The sequence below is a fragment of the Notamacropus eugenii genome, chromosome 1 (assembly GCF_028372415.1).
Source record: "Notamacropus eugenii isolate mMacEug1 chromosome 1, mMacEug1.pri_v2, whole genome shotgun sequence".
In the NCBI taxonomy this organism is placed as follows: Eukaryota; Metazoa; Chordata; class Mammalia; order Diprotodontia; family Macropodidae; genus Notamacropus; species Notamacropus eugenii.
The window spans coordinates 334,411,776-334,428,428 of NC_092872.1; the positions used below are offsets into that span (position 1 = coordinate 334,411,776).

The following is a 16,653-nucleotide window of genomic DNA, read 5'->3' on the forward strand; positions in this document are numbered from 1 at the left end:
AATTATTTCCTAGAGCTAGAAAAAATAATATGAAAATTCATCTGGAAGAACAAAAGGTTCAGAATATCAAGGGAGCTAATGAAAAGAAATGCTAGGGAAAGTGACCTAACCCTACCAGATCTCACATTGTGTTCTAAAGCAGCAATCATCAAAACTGCTTGGTACTGGCTAAGAAATAGAGGGATAGACCAGTGGAATAGGTTAGGTACTCAAGACACAGTAGTGAATGAATATAGCAATCTACTGTTTGATAAACCCAAGGACCCCAGCTTCTGGGATAAGAATTTACTGTTTGACAAAAATTCCTGGGAAAATTGGCTAACAGTGTGGCAGAAACTGGGCATAGACCAATGCCTGACACTGTACATGAGAATAAAGTCCAAATGGATACATGATCTAAGTATAAAGATTGATAGTATAAACAAATTAGGGGAGCAAATAATATGTATTTATCAAATTTATGGAGAATGGAGAAATTTATAACCCAACAAGGGATAGAGAACATTATGAAGTAACAAATGGATAATTTTGATTACATTGAATTGAAAAGTTTTTGCACAAACAAACCCAATGCAATGAAGATTAGGAGGGGAGCAAAAAACTGGGAAAGAATTATTGCCACTAGTGTCTGTGATAAAGGCCTCATTTCTAAAATATATAGAGAACTGAGTCAAATGTACAAGAATACAAGTCATTCCCCAATTGATAAAAATGGTCAAAGGATATGAACAAGGAATTTTCAGAGGAAGAAATTAAAGGTATCTGTAATCATATGAAAAAATGCTCTAAATTCCTATTGATTAGAGAGATGCAAATGAAAACAGCTCTGAGGTACCACATCACACCTATCACATTAGCTAACATGACAAAACAGGAAGATGATATATGTTGGGAGAAGATGTGGGAAAGTTGGAATACTAATTCATTGTTGGTGGAGCTGTGAACTTATCCAACCATTCTGGAGAGCAATTTGGAACTATACCTAAAGGGCTACAAAACCTTTGACCCAGCAATATCACTTTTAGGACTCTATCCCAAAGAGACCATAGAAATGGGAAAGGATCCTACATGTACAAAAATATTTATAGCAGCTCTCTTTGTGGTGGCCAAAAACTGGAAATCAAGGGGATGCCCATCATTTGGGGAATGGCTGAACAAGTTTGGTATGGAATACTATTGTGCTATGAGAAACGATGAACAGGAAGACTTCAGAGAAACCTGGAAAGACTTACATGAACTGATGCTGAGTGAAAGGAGCAGAACCTGGAGAACTTTGTACACAGCAACAACCACAGTGTGTGAGGAATTTTTCTGGTAGATTTAGTCCTTCATTGAAATGCATGAACTTAAAAAATTTCCAATAGACTCTTGGGGCAAAATGCCTTCCACATCCACAGAAAGAACTATGGAATTGGATCGCAGATAGAAATAGACTTTTCTTTGTATTACGTTTTGCTTTGTTTTATTGTTTCTCCAGTTCATTTTAATTCTTCTATGCAAGATGCATTTAATAAGAATGTATGTGTAGAACCTATGTAAGATTGTATGCCATCTCAAGCAGGGAGTGGAGAGGAGGGGGTAATGAGGGGAAAAGAGTGGGAAAAAAATCTAAGATATATGGAAGTGATTGTTGAACACTGAAAACAAATAAAATAACTCAATTAAAAAAAATATTCTCTGCTTAAATCTTTCTTTGATAATCTTGTCATGACAAGGAGGTGGCACTATCTTCTCAAAGTCCAGATGAGGAGAATTCTAGGTTTTCTTTTTAAATTTTTTTTAATGAATTTAATAATTATCAAGAAACACAAATATTCTATTATACAAAGAATCATATATATGAAGCCATGAACATTATGATGACCATTCAATTTTTAAGAAGTATATGAAATGGAACAAGGTAGTAATAAAATTTCCTTGATCATGCTCTTTTCTGAATTTATTTTGGTTTTCTTATGTGTATTTTTAATGTTTTTTTGATGCATTTTTTCTTTTGTATGTTACTTCTCACTGACCCACTCTTCCTCTCTACCCATAAAAGCTTACCCTCATTGCAAATAAATATAGTTAAGTAAAACAGATCCATATGTTGACCATATCTGAAAATGAATGTTTCATTTGGTATCTGTAATCCCTCACCTTTCTGCCAAGAGATGGAAGGCATGCATTATTGTCATTTCCCTGAGGTATTGATTAGTTTGTGCAGTGATCAGGGTTCTCAAGTTTTACAGTTACTTTCCTTTACATTATTGATGCATCATATAAATTATATTCCTCTTTCTGCTTATTTTGCTCTCAGTGAGTTCATGCAAAAGTTTCCAAATAAATTTCCTTGTGTTCTTAGTAGTTATAAGAATATGTAGCAATAATATTTCTGTCAGTTTTTTCCAAACTGTTCAAATTCTGGGTGCCTGTGGTAACTAAGAACCAACCTAGCCAAGTATAGACAAATTAAGTTTGACCAAGAGCAGAAAGTTTTATTGTTGGCTGCAGTAACTCAGGAAATAGTCTAAGGGGCAGAGAGGTTGGAATATGAATTAGAGCAAAGAGTACTCCAATTAAATCATGGATTTTTGGAAGTGTTGAAACAATTTAAAGATCATAGACTTCTTGCTTATTCATATAACTAAATAGGAGTAAAAAAAAAAAGCATATGCTAGATTTTTATCCTAGAATATTTAAGAGTATTTTCTGAAGGGTATAATGACATGACTTCAGACTATGTAACTTTTGGAATAGGGACTACAAGCAGTCTAAGTATGTAGCTTTAGATATTCTGTACTGGCTTGGGTTCTCTTCCTGCTTCCACTGAGTATGTTCAAAAGTAATATTTAATCCTGTTACCATTGGTGTCAAATATAAATGTTTGCCACCACATTGTACATAAGGACCATTGTGGGCTTCCCATTAAATTAGTAAAACCACTTATGGTTAGTCCTCAACTTTCAGAGGGGTAACATTCCTAGAAAATGGTGTAAAAGTAAAAAAACATGAATGTTGATACATTGGATACATTGAACCAATGGAAAATAGGGAGTTAGGTTCCTATGACCCCCAGAAATCTGGAGGTTGCTGGAAATTCACTTTTCTGCATACAGTTTTTATAACAAAACGCTAATTCTGATAATATGCGCTTTTGCTAACACAGTAACTTGAAATAACCCATAAAACACAGTATACCAAGTAAAACTGATAACTTTTTGTCTTGCTAGTAATTCCTGTGACTAGAGTTCTGTAACCTTTTGTACTAACATCTCAGTTAAAAAATAACATTGATTCAAACACTCTTCACTTTTCATAATACATGAAATTTACAGTACCATAAATACTATTCAGCAAATAAAATTCTTTAAAATTAAAACTTTTTAAATCTGAAACTTACTTTCTGCTGTATCGGATGGTGGTTGGTATGAGCCTTTGAGTATATGAGTATACTATACTTATTTATACCTCTGTACCTTCGCTGCCCTCTGAAAACTAAGGGAGAAGTTACTGGAACTTTAATTGCTGCTATTGGAAGATGCCAAAACAGGTGTGACATATTGACATCACCTCTACTTTTGTAACTGGTAGATGGCATTGGACATAGTGAAAGAAGCACCAGTTTGAAATAAACTGTCAGCAATGTGTGCTTCGCTGTGCCGTTTGAGATCCTTATGGGTATCCTTATCATTTAGCAGCTGCAGACATTCTTTCATGAAGTTTATCTAACACCTTTTCTAATTAAAGCCACATCACTAACTTTTCATGCTTGGACTTAGAGCCCTTATGCTTTGGGGGCATAATTGCAACACAAAACTTTAATTTTAAAGGCAAGCAAAGAAAGTATATAACGAATGCATGGGGAGCTTTACAATGATAGGGTGAACAAGACTAGTGAAGCACCTGCTAGGATACCAGCCTCTCCACAAACTTGCACACACTGCATCTTTCCTTTTTTTTCTCTACTACACATAGCTCTGAATGTGCATGGTAGCCAGTGTGAAAGTGAAAATGAGTTTACTAATAAAATCATGCAAATGTTTGAAGTCTCAAAAGTTAAATGCTGGAATGTTGGGGATTGACTGTATTAATATCACTTATGTCCTATTGTGTTTTTATTTATTTTGTTAAATATTTCCCAGTTAAATTTTAATCTATTCTGACAATACCTGGGAGTATTGTGGGTCTCATGGGCCCAAGTTTGACAGCTTTTTTTCTAGACTACCATAATATTTAATATGTAGGGTACTGATTCCAAACCATGGTTTTATAGTATCATAGGGTTTTTGTTCTAGGTGCCATCAAGATAAAATTCTCTTTAACTGAAATTTTACAAAATGTATTTGTAATATAAATTATATTTGGCACACATTTATTTTATGTATCTAATATATGCTTACCAATATGCTGACTCTATTATGGGAGATAATGTTGTCTAAACTAAATAAGTTTAGAAAAGTTACAATCTTGACCCTCATACAACTTAGAATCTAGTGGGAGGCTAATATAAAAAAAACAAAAAAATTGTAATTATAATAATGTATGTTAGGTCAAAAGACATATAAATAAATTTCTGTGTGATATCCCAGAAAGAGAAAGCTGTATCTCTGGATTGCCTGGGTGTGATTCATAGCCTGAATGTTTCTTAATTTTTAATTGCTACATAGTTTTACAAAGATTTTCCTTGTTCATTTTGTAGCCCTCCTAGTTGCAGCAAGAATGCATGATTTCCGACGAACTGTTAAAGAGGTTATCCGAGTGGTTAAAGTTTGTGAGTCCACATTAAGAAAGAGGTAGGTCTGCTTTGAAGTTGCATACATAATTTAATGTTTTTCAGAATGCTTTTTGCATAGGAAGTTTGATAGAGAAAAGATTTTTTTCTTCAGAATGTTCATTCCCCAGGCCATTTTTCTGGAGTTCTTGATACTTTGGAAGATACAGGATGGAAAAAAAAACACAGTTGCTTTCCAGTAAATGCTTGTTGAATGATTACAGTTAAATTGGGAATATCAGATACATATATCTTAAAACTGGAAAACTATATAATAAAACATTGAAAGAGTTTGAAAAGAGTGTAAACTGTTATGAAGGGATAAGAGATGATAGGGAAAAGAGCCTGTCATGGAAATCTCTCTAGATTAAATTTCCTTAGGTCCTTCAACTGATCTTTGTGTGGTATGGTTTCCTAGTCACTCTTCTTTGGACCCAATTTAACTTGTATTAAAAAGTGGCAGTTGAAATAGAAACACAGCAGCATTCTCCATGTGTGATATGACTGGGACACAATATAGTGGGACTATCACTTTTCTGATTCCGGTTACTATATCTTTTTTTTTTTTTTTGAATTCAACACACAAGTTCATACTGAGCATATTATTTGCTCAATTCTCTGGGCTTCTTTCATGCAACCTGCTATCTAACTATATCTGCCTTACCATATACTTTTGCAGTTAATTTTTTTAAAAAATGCTAACTGTAGGATTTTATACATTCCTGTTAAACTTTATCATATTAGACTCAGCCCATTTGTCCCATTTTCTCAGATTTTTTTTTTTGGAAGTTTGAGAGCCATCCATCCAAACCTTCATATATGTGATTAATCAGAATGTTGAGCAAAGTAGGGTTGGAGATAATAGATCCATTTGGGGAATGGTCTTCAGTATATTATTATCTGTCCACTACTCACATTTGGCTTTAAAATGTGTTTCACCAATTATCTTGTGCAACCTTATAGTGAGTGCATTTTTTGAAGAATTTTAACATTTTTGAGCTAGAAGATATCTGATTGAATTCCAGTTGCTGGTTTTCCTAGTTGTTTATGTTATCCCTTGTTCTTTCCTTGTAACTTTCAAGTTGACTTCCTTATTTTATTAAAGGTTTATGATCATAGGAAAGTATTTCTCATGTAAGCCTTGAGTAAGATGCAAATCTGCAAAGTCTTACTTAATTCCCAATAGCCAGGAAACAAACATAAAAGGATTGTTTAGCCATTGGCCTTTAATAAAAATAGAAGCTCTTTAAATGAACTCATCTCTTTTTTCTAGTTACCTTGACACTTTGTAGGCAAACAGGATATAATAATTAATGAGTTCAATTTGCTGTGGACTAAATTGAGGAAACCAATGTATTTTTTGAAGACAGAGGACATGGTAAAAATTGAGTACAGTCTCTCACTGGAGAAACTTGTAAGAGTATTTGAGTCATATTTTGAATTGAAATTGTTTTAAGAGTCATTACTATTTAAAATGAAAATGTTATTTTTGACAGGATAAATGTGACAGTTGAATCACTTGCCAACCTATAATTGCTCCCATATTTATTATGAATTTTTAAGATTTGATTGATATTTTCAGTTGAAATTATATCATGTGACAATCAAAGACAGAAAATGAAAATCTGGGCTTCTTATATTTGATTATTAAGATCTAATGTCTTTCAATAGGTATTTGTATCACCAAGGCAATATTCACAGCATGGATGGCGACTATGAATATGTGGGCATAGTTCTGAATTGCAAAGTTTAACTGACTGTCCCTATAGAAGCCTGAAGAAAAACATTTATTCTGACACCAGAAAGTCAAATTCATCATAGTAACTAAGAAGTCAATACACATTAGCACTGCAAGGGACAAAATCATTCCCAAGCCTTGCCCCACCCCTGCCAAGGCCTTCCCGCAAGCAAACTCTCACAACACTAGCTGTGCCTGCCTGTGCCTTCTCCTAGCTCTAATTGCTCTCACCAACCTCCTCCCAGCTCTGCTCCACCCTTCCTGTTCCACTCTTTCAGCAAGCTCCTCCTACCACAAATGACTTAGGCTTCCATGTGATTTAAGTAGGTCATATGGGCCTATTCATGGGTGGGAAAGATCTTTGAATTAAGCAAAATTAAATTAATTAATTAAAATTAAAATTAATTAATATTAATTAAATATTAACAGTACAACATTTTAAAAATAATACAAATGTAAATAAATTGGCCAAATATAGTCTTATTTTAATGGAGCGGTTTCTGCTTCTTAGTAGTCACATATACAGCCCCATAATGCCCTGTGAGTAGGGCAGGGATATTTGTTTTCACAGAGGAATTGTCATACTTGAACACTTTCTCTCCCAGGGCTTTACTTGGAGTTTCTGTACTCTGTCTGGGGGCATTTGTGTGAAGAAAGGTTATGTATGTATAGATGTTTTCCCTGTGATATTGAAATGTCACCTATTCTTTTCTCATTTATGACATTGTATAAGAGTAGGTTGATAGGATATGTCAAAGGAAAAGACTGATGATGGTTATGTTTAATGGATACAGATCTGTATAAAGAAAAGGCTATTTTATTGAGCCACTTGTAAATTTTAACGTTTTGATATTGGTTTATTGGTGAATTCATTATTCATTGTTATAACTCTTTCATACCTTTTATCCACTATAATTCTTCTTTAAGCCTTTCCATATATCTACCATAGGGGCAGCTAGGTGGTGCAGTGGATAGACCACCAGTGCAGGAGTCAGGAGAACCTGAGTTCAAATCTCACCTCAAACACTTGACACTCACTAGCTGTGTGACCTTGGGCAAGTCACTTAACACCAATTGCCTCATCCTGGGTCATCTCCAGTCATCCTGATGAATATCTGGTCACTGGATTCAGATGTCTCTGGAGGAGAAGTGAGGCTGGTGACCTGCACAGCCCTCCCTCACTCAAAACAAAATCAAGTGCAAGTCATGTCATTATTTCTCTGATGGCATGGTCTTCTTAGTCAGTGAAGGATGAACACACACATATCTCCCATAGGGTGTTCTGACCAAAGAAGAAATCTATCCTCTGGATTGTTTTAGTCTTTTGAGGAAACTGATGAAGCACTTCGATGTCCATCTGTGTCCTCTCGTTCTTGTTAAACAAACAGCCTGTTCTCCTTTGGTCAGGGATTCCATGATTATATCTTTTATGTCATTTCTCTCATATAAATCATTCTAGGTAATATTGTGCTTTACGTTTTTGCCCATCATGCATGAAATTTGGTAATAACTTTAAAATGTTATTTTCCAAGGGGAATAGGTTTCAGTTTCACTTTGCATGCTTTTAAGGTTAACAGAATTTGAGGATACACCTACCAGTCAGCTGACCATTGATGAATTTATGAAGATTGATTTGGAAGGCGAATGTGACCCACCTTCTTTCACTGCTGGGCAGAGAAAGTTAAAGATAAAGCAGGTAAAATCAAAGTCATATCTTCCCTGTTACTGAATTATTTAGCTTGAATAAAAAACAATCTGCAGTAATAATACCTATATACCTATATAATATAATTTAAACTTTTCAGAGAGTTCTTAACCTATTATAGTAGAATTGATAAAGTACCTAGGGTAATATTCAAATACAATTTTAATATAATTTGGAAGAAAATTATCTTGCCAACATACATGGATGGTAAATTCCAAAGATGTCATTGTCAGACAACTTTCTCATGTTCTTTTTCTGCCAAACCACTTTCTACTGTAGTGATCAAAATGGTCTTTTCCCTTATATTTTCCTTTTGGGAAGAAGGGTTTTGACACAAGCCAGCTATGTGATTTTGAATTTGTGAAGTGAGTGTAATTATTTTCAGATGTTTTTTGTAAGGAACCTTATGGTTGTAATGCTTTGTAAATCTAAAAGTTGCATGTAAATGTGAACCGCCATCATCATCCTCCTCCTTCTTCTGCTTCTTATTATTATTATCACCTAGCAAGTTCTGGCTTTGATTTTCCGTTGTTGCCTTTCATGAAAAAAGAAGTCAGTATCACTGTTGATTAAAAAAAACAACCTTTTTAAAGTACAAATAGCTGCTTGGTGTTCTTACCTATATTACCGAGTATACTTAACAGAGCTACACGATGTGTGGCAGAGTCTATAGAGAACTGGACCTGGGGTCAGTAAGGCCTAAGTTCAAATATGGCCTCAAATCACTAGCTTTATTACCTTGGGCAAGTAATTTAACTTGTCTGCTTCAAATTCCTCATCTGTAAAATGGGGATAATAATAATACATATCTCTTACAGTTGTTGTGAGCACAAAATGAAATAATTGTAAACTTTAGAAATCTATATAAATGTTAGTTGCTGTTATTGCTATGTATACATATAAATGCTAACTGTTTTTATCGCATTTTCAACTATCTTTGAGTAGTTAAACTGAAAATTATTTTATAGAATCATACCTCTTAATAAAATAGCTTTAAGAATGTTTGGATTTCATTGAGCACGTCAGATAAAGGAGACTCACAACTTTATCATCCTTGACTTTTCTTTCCCTCCCTTACTCCACTTACCAGTCACTTGCTAAGGCTTGCTTTTTCTACACCCACAACATCCTTCATCTCCATCCATGTCTAACTATTCACACAGCTACTACAAAGGCCTGTATTATCTCTCACCTGGACTACTACAATGGCTTCCTGATTGTCCTTCTTTCAAGTCTCTCCCCGCTCCAAGACATCCTCCTTACAGCTGCCAAGTCTAGGTGTGTTACTCTCCCCTAATAGACCAGTTCCAGTTGTTCCCTGTTGCCTCTCTGATCTAATAAAAAGTACTCTGTTTGGCTTTTCAACTTCTTCACAACCTGGTTCAAACTTTTATTTTCAGCATTATTTTACATTACTCCTATTATACAGCCAAACTTGTCATTTCTTATATATAGCAACAAATATACAAATGAATGAAGTCATGCTGTCTCTCTATGGTAGATAACCACACACACACACACACACACACACACACACACACACACACACACAGAGAAATATAGAGATAATTGCTCTCTCCACACATATGTGTGTGTGTGTGTGTGTGTGTGTGTGTATGTATATACATAGCATATTTACCAAAGACAGACAACATGACGTAGTGGTTAGAGTACTGTTTTTGGAGGTAGTAGGACTGGGGACATCTTCAGACACATTAATTGTGTGACCTTGAGGACGTCATTTAATATCTCTGTACCTCTGTTCCCTCAACTGAAAAACTGAGAACTTGGTGGCCACTAAATTCCTTCCAGCTGTATGATGCTGTAAGCTCCTGTGTCTTTTTTCTGACTGCTCTCTCATCCCTATTCTCCTCTACTCTACCTTATCTAGAATTTTGCCCTCTAGAATTCCTATTCCATGGTAAACAAGTTTCCTTTCATCATGGGTATTTTTTCTGTCATACTCCTTTCATCCACTAGATCTCACCAAGACAAAGTTCCCCATTGAAGATACTATCTTGCCTTCATCTTCAGCATTGACTTTCCCTTCACTCATATCCCTCAACACACTAGTCCTACAATGATAATCAGAATGCTCCTTGTTTCCCCTTACCTCATTCAACAACCTCTCCTTCTTTGAAATTCAAACTATAAAAATTTTCCTCCCAGTCCAGCTTATGGTGAGTGGTTTATACTGGCCCGCAGGTCATTTATCTTCCTTTCTCAAGGAGTTTAGTACCTGGCTCACCATCTTCCTCTCCTCCCCAATTCCTGCCCTTATTTGTACTGGCAGAATTTACTATCCACTTAAGATGCTCTGTCCAACTCCTTTCTCCCAGTTTTCAGGCTCTTTAAATCCTATAATGTTTTTCTTCACATAATACTCAGCCACACATAATTACAATCATGCACTAGATTTTATCACTTCCCTAATTAAATATTCTGGCATTTCTCTGTCTGACCATAAGCTCCTATCATTCCATTGCTCCTTATGCCTCATCCCTCCTAAACCCATATTTAAAAAAAAATTATTTTTATCCTTCATTTTTCAGAAAGTTTTTGAGTTACAAATTCTTTCCCTCCCTGTAAACCTCCCCCCTTGAAAAGGAAAGCAGTGTGACATCACTTATACATGTAAAATCATGTAGAACATATTTCCATAATAGCCCAAAAGAAAAGCAAGAAAAATGAACAAAATGAAAAAATTGTGCTTCACTCTGCAGCATCAGACTTTGTCAATTCTCTCTTTGGTGGTAGATAGCATTTTTCATCATGAATTGTTTGGCATTGTCTTAGATTAGTGGATTGATTAGAGTAGCTAATTCTTTACAGTTGATCATTATTATAATATGGCTGTTAAGAGTGTACAATGTTCTTCTGGTTCTGTTCATTTCATTTAAGTTCATCTAAGTCATTGGGTTTTTTGAAATCACCCACCCCATCATTTCTTGTGGCACAGTAGTATCCCATCATCGTCATCATCATCATTACCATCATATACCACAACCTATTCAGCCATTCCCCAGTTGATGGGCATTCTCTCATTTTCCAGTTCTTTGCCATCACAAAAAGAACTGCTATAAATATTTTTGTTCATATTGGTCCTTTTCTTTATGGGGGATCTCTTTGGGGTATGGACTTAGTAGTGGTATTGCTGGGTCAAAATGTATGCACAGTTTTAAAGCCCTTTGGGCATAGTTCCAAACTTTCTATTGTCTCCAGAATGATTGGATCAGTTCACAATTCCACCAATAGTGCATTAGTGCCCCACTCTTCACACATCTCCTCCAGCATTTGTCATTTTCCTTTTCTGTTATAGTAGCCAATTTGATAAAACAACTTCAGCGTTATTTTAATTTGCATTTCTCTAATCAGTAGTGATATAGAGAATTTTTTCGTAGGACTATAAATAGCTCTGATTTCTTCTGAAAACTGCTTCTTCATATGCATTGACCATTTATCAACTGGGAAATGACTCATATTCTTATAAATTTGACTTGGTTCTCTATATATTTGAGAGATAAGACCTTTATCAGAGAAACTTCCAAGATTTTTTTCCCCAGTTTTCTGCTTTCCTTTTAGTCTTGACTGCATTGGTTTTCTTTATGCAACTCTCTTTTAATTTAACATAATCAAAATTATCCATTTTATATCCTGTAATGCTCTCTGCCTCTTGTTTGGTCATAAATTCTTATTATATCCATAGATCTGACAGGTCATCTATTCCATTTTCACTTAATTTGTTTATAGTATCATCCTTTATGTCTAAATCATGCACGCATTTTGACCTTATCTTTGGTATATGGTGAGATGTTGGTCTATCCCTAGTTCCCTCCTAACTGCCTTATAGTTTTCCCAGCAGTTTTTGTCAGATAGAGATTTCTTCTCCCAAAAATTGATATCTTTATATTTATCAAATATTAGATTATTATGGTCATTACCTACTATGTATTGTATACCTTATATTCTACCTATCCACCATTCCATCTCTTAGTACCAAATTTTTTTCATGATTGTTGCTTTGTAATACAGTTTGAGATGGGGGACTGCGAGGCTACCTTCTTTCACATTTTTTTTTCATTAATCCTCTTGATATTCTTGACCTTTTGTTCTTCCAGATGAATTCCATTATTATTTTTTATAACTCTGTAAAATAATCTTTGGTTATTTGATTTATATGGCACTAAATAAGTGAAATAATTAAGATAGAATTGTTTTATTATATATATTATTATACATTATATGTATATATTACATATATATTATATTAGCTTGACCTATACTTAATATTTTTCCAGTTCAGATCTGATTTTATTATTATTCTGTAATTTGTCTATATAGTTCCTGGGTTTGTCTTGGCAGGTAGAATCCCGAGTATTTTATATTGTCTGCAGTTATTTTAAATGGAATTTATCTTTCTAACTCTTGCTATTGGACTTTCTTAATAATATATAGAAATGTTGATGATTTATGTGTATTTATCTTCTGTCCTAATTATTTCAACTCATTTTTAATTGATTCTCTAGGATTCTCCAAAGAATCTGCAAAGAGTGAAAATTTTATTTCCTCATTGCCTAGTCTAATTCTTCAATCCCTTTTTCTTGTCTATTTGCTATAGCTAGCATTTCTAGTACAATATTGAATAATAGTGGTGATAATGTGCATCCTTGCTTCAACCCTGATCTTACTGGGAAAGCTTCTAGCTTATCTCCAATACAGATAATGTTTGCTGATGAGTTTTAGATAAATACTACTTATTATTTTAAGGATTGCTCCATTTATTCCTATGCTTCCTAGTGTTTTTAATAGGAATGAGTTTTGTATTTTGTCAAAAGCTTTTTCTGCATCTGTTGAGATTATCATATGATTTTTGTTGGTTTTGTTCTTAATGTCAATTATGCTGACAGTTTTCCTAATACTGAACTAACCCTGCATTCCAGGTATTAATCCCACCTGGTCATAATGTATGATCCTTGTGATTTATTGCTTTAATCTCCTTCCTAGTATTTTATTTAAAATTTTGCATCAGTTTTCATTAGGGAAATTGGTCTGTAGTTTTCTTCTTCTATTTTTGCTCTTCCTGGTTTAAATAAAGGCAAGAATTTTATTTGACAAAAAAAGATTATTTGAATAATTAAAGAAGTAATAATGTCAAAAAGATTTACTAGGAATTCGAGAATGTTAAAATCATTGTAATTTTCCCTCATGTGTTAGAGGAAGGAGGTGTGTTTTATCCTATAAAAATGCATAGTAGCCTCGATTAAGGCTTTAAGAGAATCGTTTTGGTTGGCAGATAGTTAGCAGTTAAGCATTGTAAAAGACTTTTTAAAGTCCCAAAATTTGTACTTATAATTTTCATTGTATTTCTTAACATTCTGTGTGTGTGTGTGTGTGTGTGTGTGTGAAATAAGTATAAGTTAAGGATGAGGTTAGGAGCTTCTATGAGTTTGCAAAAAAATTTGAAATTTTTTATTTGAAGATCTGTCTTATAAAAACCAGTGCTGAAATAGTGCAGATGTACTGTCTTTTGAAAAAGATTCAAATAAAATTAAAAAGTATGTGAGACTAGCTCCCACCGTCAAGGTAGCGTGGTATAGTGAAAAGAGCACTGGAACAAACTGAATTGCTTTGAAAGTTACATGTTAAATTTGTTTTTACTTAAAATGAAAATCAAATTGTGTGTGATAAAGATTGGTGTCGTATACAGTTTTTTTTTCTGTTCTACTATGTCTGCTGTTCTAAAACATCTATGTTTTCTTTGATGGCATTGGGCAATTATTGCTCATGCCATAGGATCATAAAATCATAGATTTAGAACTGAAAAGGGGCCATAGAGGCTGTCTAGTTTAACCTCTGATTTTATAGATGAAGAACTGAGGGCTGGAGAGGTTAAGTGACTACTGAAATGCTCATTTTATTTGGTATAAAGTTCAGAACTTATAAGGAGCATTTTACTGTTAAACCAATTGCTTAGATTTTGCCATGAACTTACTGTATGGAGTTGAAAATGTCATATGCCTACTCTGATTCTTGGTTTTCTCATCTGTAAAGTGAGAAGACTAGAGTAGATAATCTTTAGGGTACCTCTAGCTCTTAACATTCAGGTCTTTACTAGTTAGTAAAAGGATTAGAAATAATTTTTTTTAACATTTTTGAAATTATCTTAATTTTTTCAAATACGGTAAAAACAGTTTCTCTTTATACATGAATAGTACCTACGTTGTTCTAATCTGGTCTTAGAAAAACAGAAAAACCTAGTAACAAGTTTCAAATCCTTACCATAAATTCCCTATTACAGTGTTACACATGTCCCTTATTCTTTATTCTTCAGTGATTTCCAGTTAGTCACTGGTCTTCAGTATTCTTTGACCCCTTATTATTTAGTCTTACAGTAACAATGCCTCATGAAGTGAATATAAGTTAAGGATGGGGTTAGGAACTTTTATGAGTTTGCTACAGTTTTATGCAGGCTAATGGTGAAGGCCCATTGATGTTGAAATGACTTCTACCCACCCCTTATCCCCTTACTGTTTGATTCACAATAAGGTTAGATTTTCTTTTCTAGTTTTGCAATTTAGTTCTTCCCTCAGGAACTCTGAATGTCTACTTTGTTCCTTAGATATTTTCTCAAACAACTCTCTTCTTTGTGAATTTCATATTTCCTGATCTAGGACTTTTTAACTATGAATGCTCTTCTGTCTAGCAGCATATGCTTCATATTATGAGTTCATCATTTTGACTTGTTCAGGGATAACACTTGTATTAAATATGTCCTCTGTTACAATGAGGAAGATTATTTATCTTACATGTATATAGTGTATATACACACACAGATATGAAAAACATGCTCTGATCCTTAGTATTTCTGAATCTGTGGGGCAATTTATAAGGCTTTACAGTATTTCAGTAGTAGCTGAATATCTACTAAAATTCTGTGAAAATGTCTTCCTCTTCCCTCAGATTACATTTTTAAATCATGATACTAATAATTCAGTCAAAACCAAACATTAGTCTTCCTTTCTACTGGAGTAGAAGGAAGAACTCAGTCCCATCACAGGCTTCCCAGTTTCTTAAGAAATGCTATTTGGTTATGATAAAGCCTTCCCCCCCAAAAAAAATTAGAAGCAAAAGAGACTTGCTATGGAAAAGCAAACATCTTTATAATCAGTAGTACAAGAATTACAGAATAGAAGTTTTATTCAAGAATGTGTTATTTTGCTTACTGAAATGAACCTTTTTCCTCTTCTGTTTCAGCTGGAACAGGCCTTATCAAAAGAACTTGAGGATGTGGAAGGTAACAGTCTTGTCTTATAGCTTGGATTATTAATTTTTCCTTAGGAATTGAATGCTACTTAGTAATTTTTTTTTTAAAAACTTATTACAAAAGGTGAAATATCGAGCTACCAGGATGAGATAGAGATTGAATTAGAAAATAGTAGACCGAAGGTGAAAGGAGCCCTTGCACATTTCACTAAAGATGGTAAGTTAACCCAGTCTTCTTTGTATTACAATTAAGAATTATGAAATTGAAAACAATTTTGACTTTCTTTATATTATACAAAGAAAATGAGCTTGGTCATGTAATCAGAGGAAAAAGCTATTTGCCATTCCATTTCAACATGCATACTGTCTTGTACCTGAAGAATAGTTTCAATGATGGTAAATAACAATTGATGAATTTAGAAGAATTTCTTCTTTAACATGGACTCATTTCTTCACGTACCAGATAGCCTACAATTATCATCAGTTTGTCAATTTATACATACATGTACACCATACACACATACATATATGCACCCACATGTATGGAACTATCCACTGTATTGCTGGTAATGCCAGTAGAGCCTCAAGAATGGAGTCAGAAAAAACTCACAAAATAAAGAAATTCTGGATGTTTACCTTTCAGAGAAGCTATAAAGGGGATTATTGCACTAAATGGAAGGTTGCACTAAAAGATGTCTAAAGTCTCATTCAGCTCTATGAATGTATCTTTTCTTTGCATCCAGATGTAGTGATGTTATAAATATCTTTAAAAGAGATGTCTAGATCTAATAATATGTACATATTGAAATCATTCTTCAGTTGGAAAGAGTTGAGTTTTAAAATACATATTTGTGTGTGTGCATGTGTGTGTATGTATATATATATACATATATATATGTGAATGTGAGATTGAAAAACTGAGCTGTTAATATTCAAAGTGTTTTTATATTCCCTATAGGAAGTAGCTCTAATAATTGTAAAGAAAAGGAATGTTATGTACTCAGGGAAGGAAAAGATTTAATAGTTAAACAAAGTTTTCTTTGGTGGCATTGGACAATTATTGCTCATGCCATAGGATCATAAAATCATAGATTTAGAACTGAAAAGGGGCCTTAGAGGCTGTCTAATTTAACCTCTAATTTTATAGATGAAGAACTGAAGGCTGGAGAGGTTGAGCAACATGACATGTCTAGG

At 34.0% G+C, this 16,653-nt stretch overlaps 1 protein-coding gene across 2 annotated transcripts in view; it reads left to right on the forward strand.

Annotated features, from left to right (window-relative positions):
- Positions 1–16,653, forward strand: part of BRF1 (BRF1 general transcription factor IIIB subunit) — a 166,747-nt gene that overhangs the window by 82,130 nt on the left and 67,964 nt on the right. For both annotated transcript variants that reach the window (XR_011971825.1, XM_072629827.1), the window contains exons 7-10: positions 4,682–4,775; positions 8,061–8,187; positions 15,451–15,490; positions 15,584–15,676. Coding sequence is in view for 1 of the 2 variants with exons in the window: in XM_072629827.1 (XP_072485928.1) it covers positions 4,682–4,775; positions 8,061–8,187; positions 15,451–15,490; positions 15,584–15,676 (354 nt within the window). In the remaining variant the exon portion in view is untranslated. The remainder of the gene's footprint in view (positions 1–4,681; positions 4,776–8,060; positions 8,188–15,450; positions 15,491–15,583; positions 15,677–16,653) is intronic.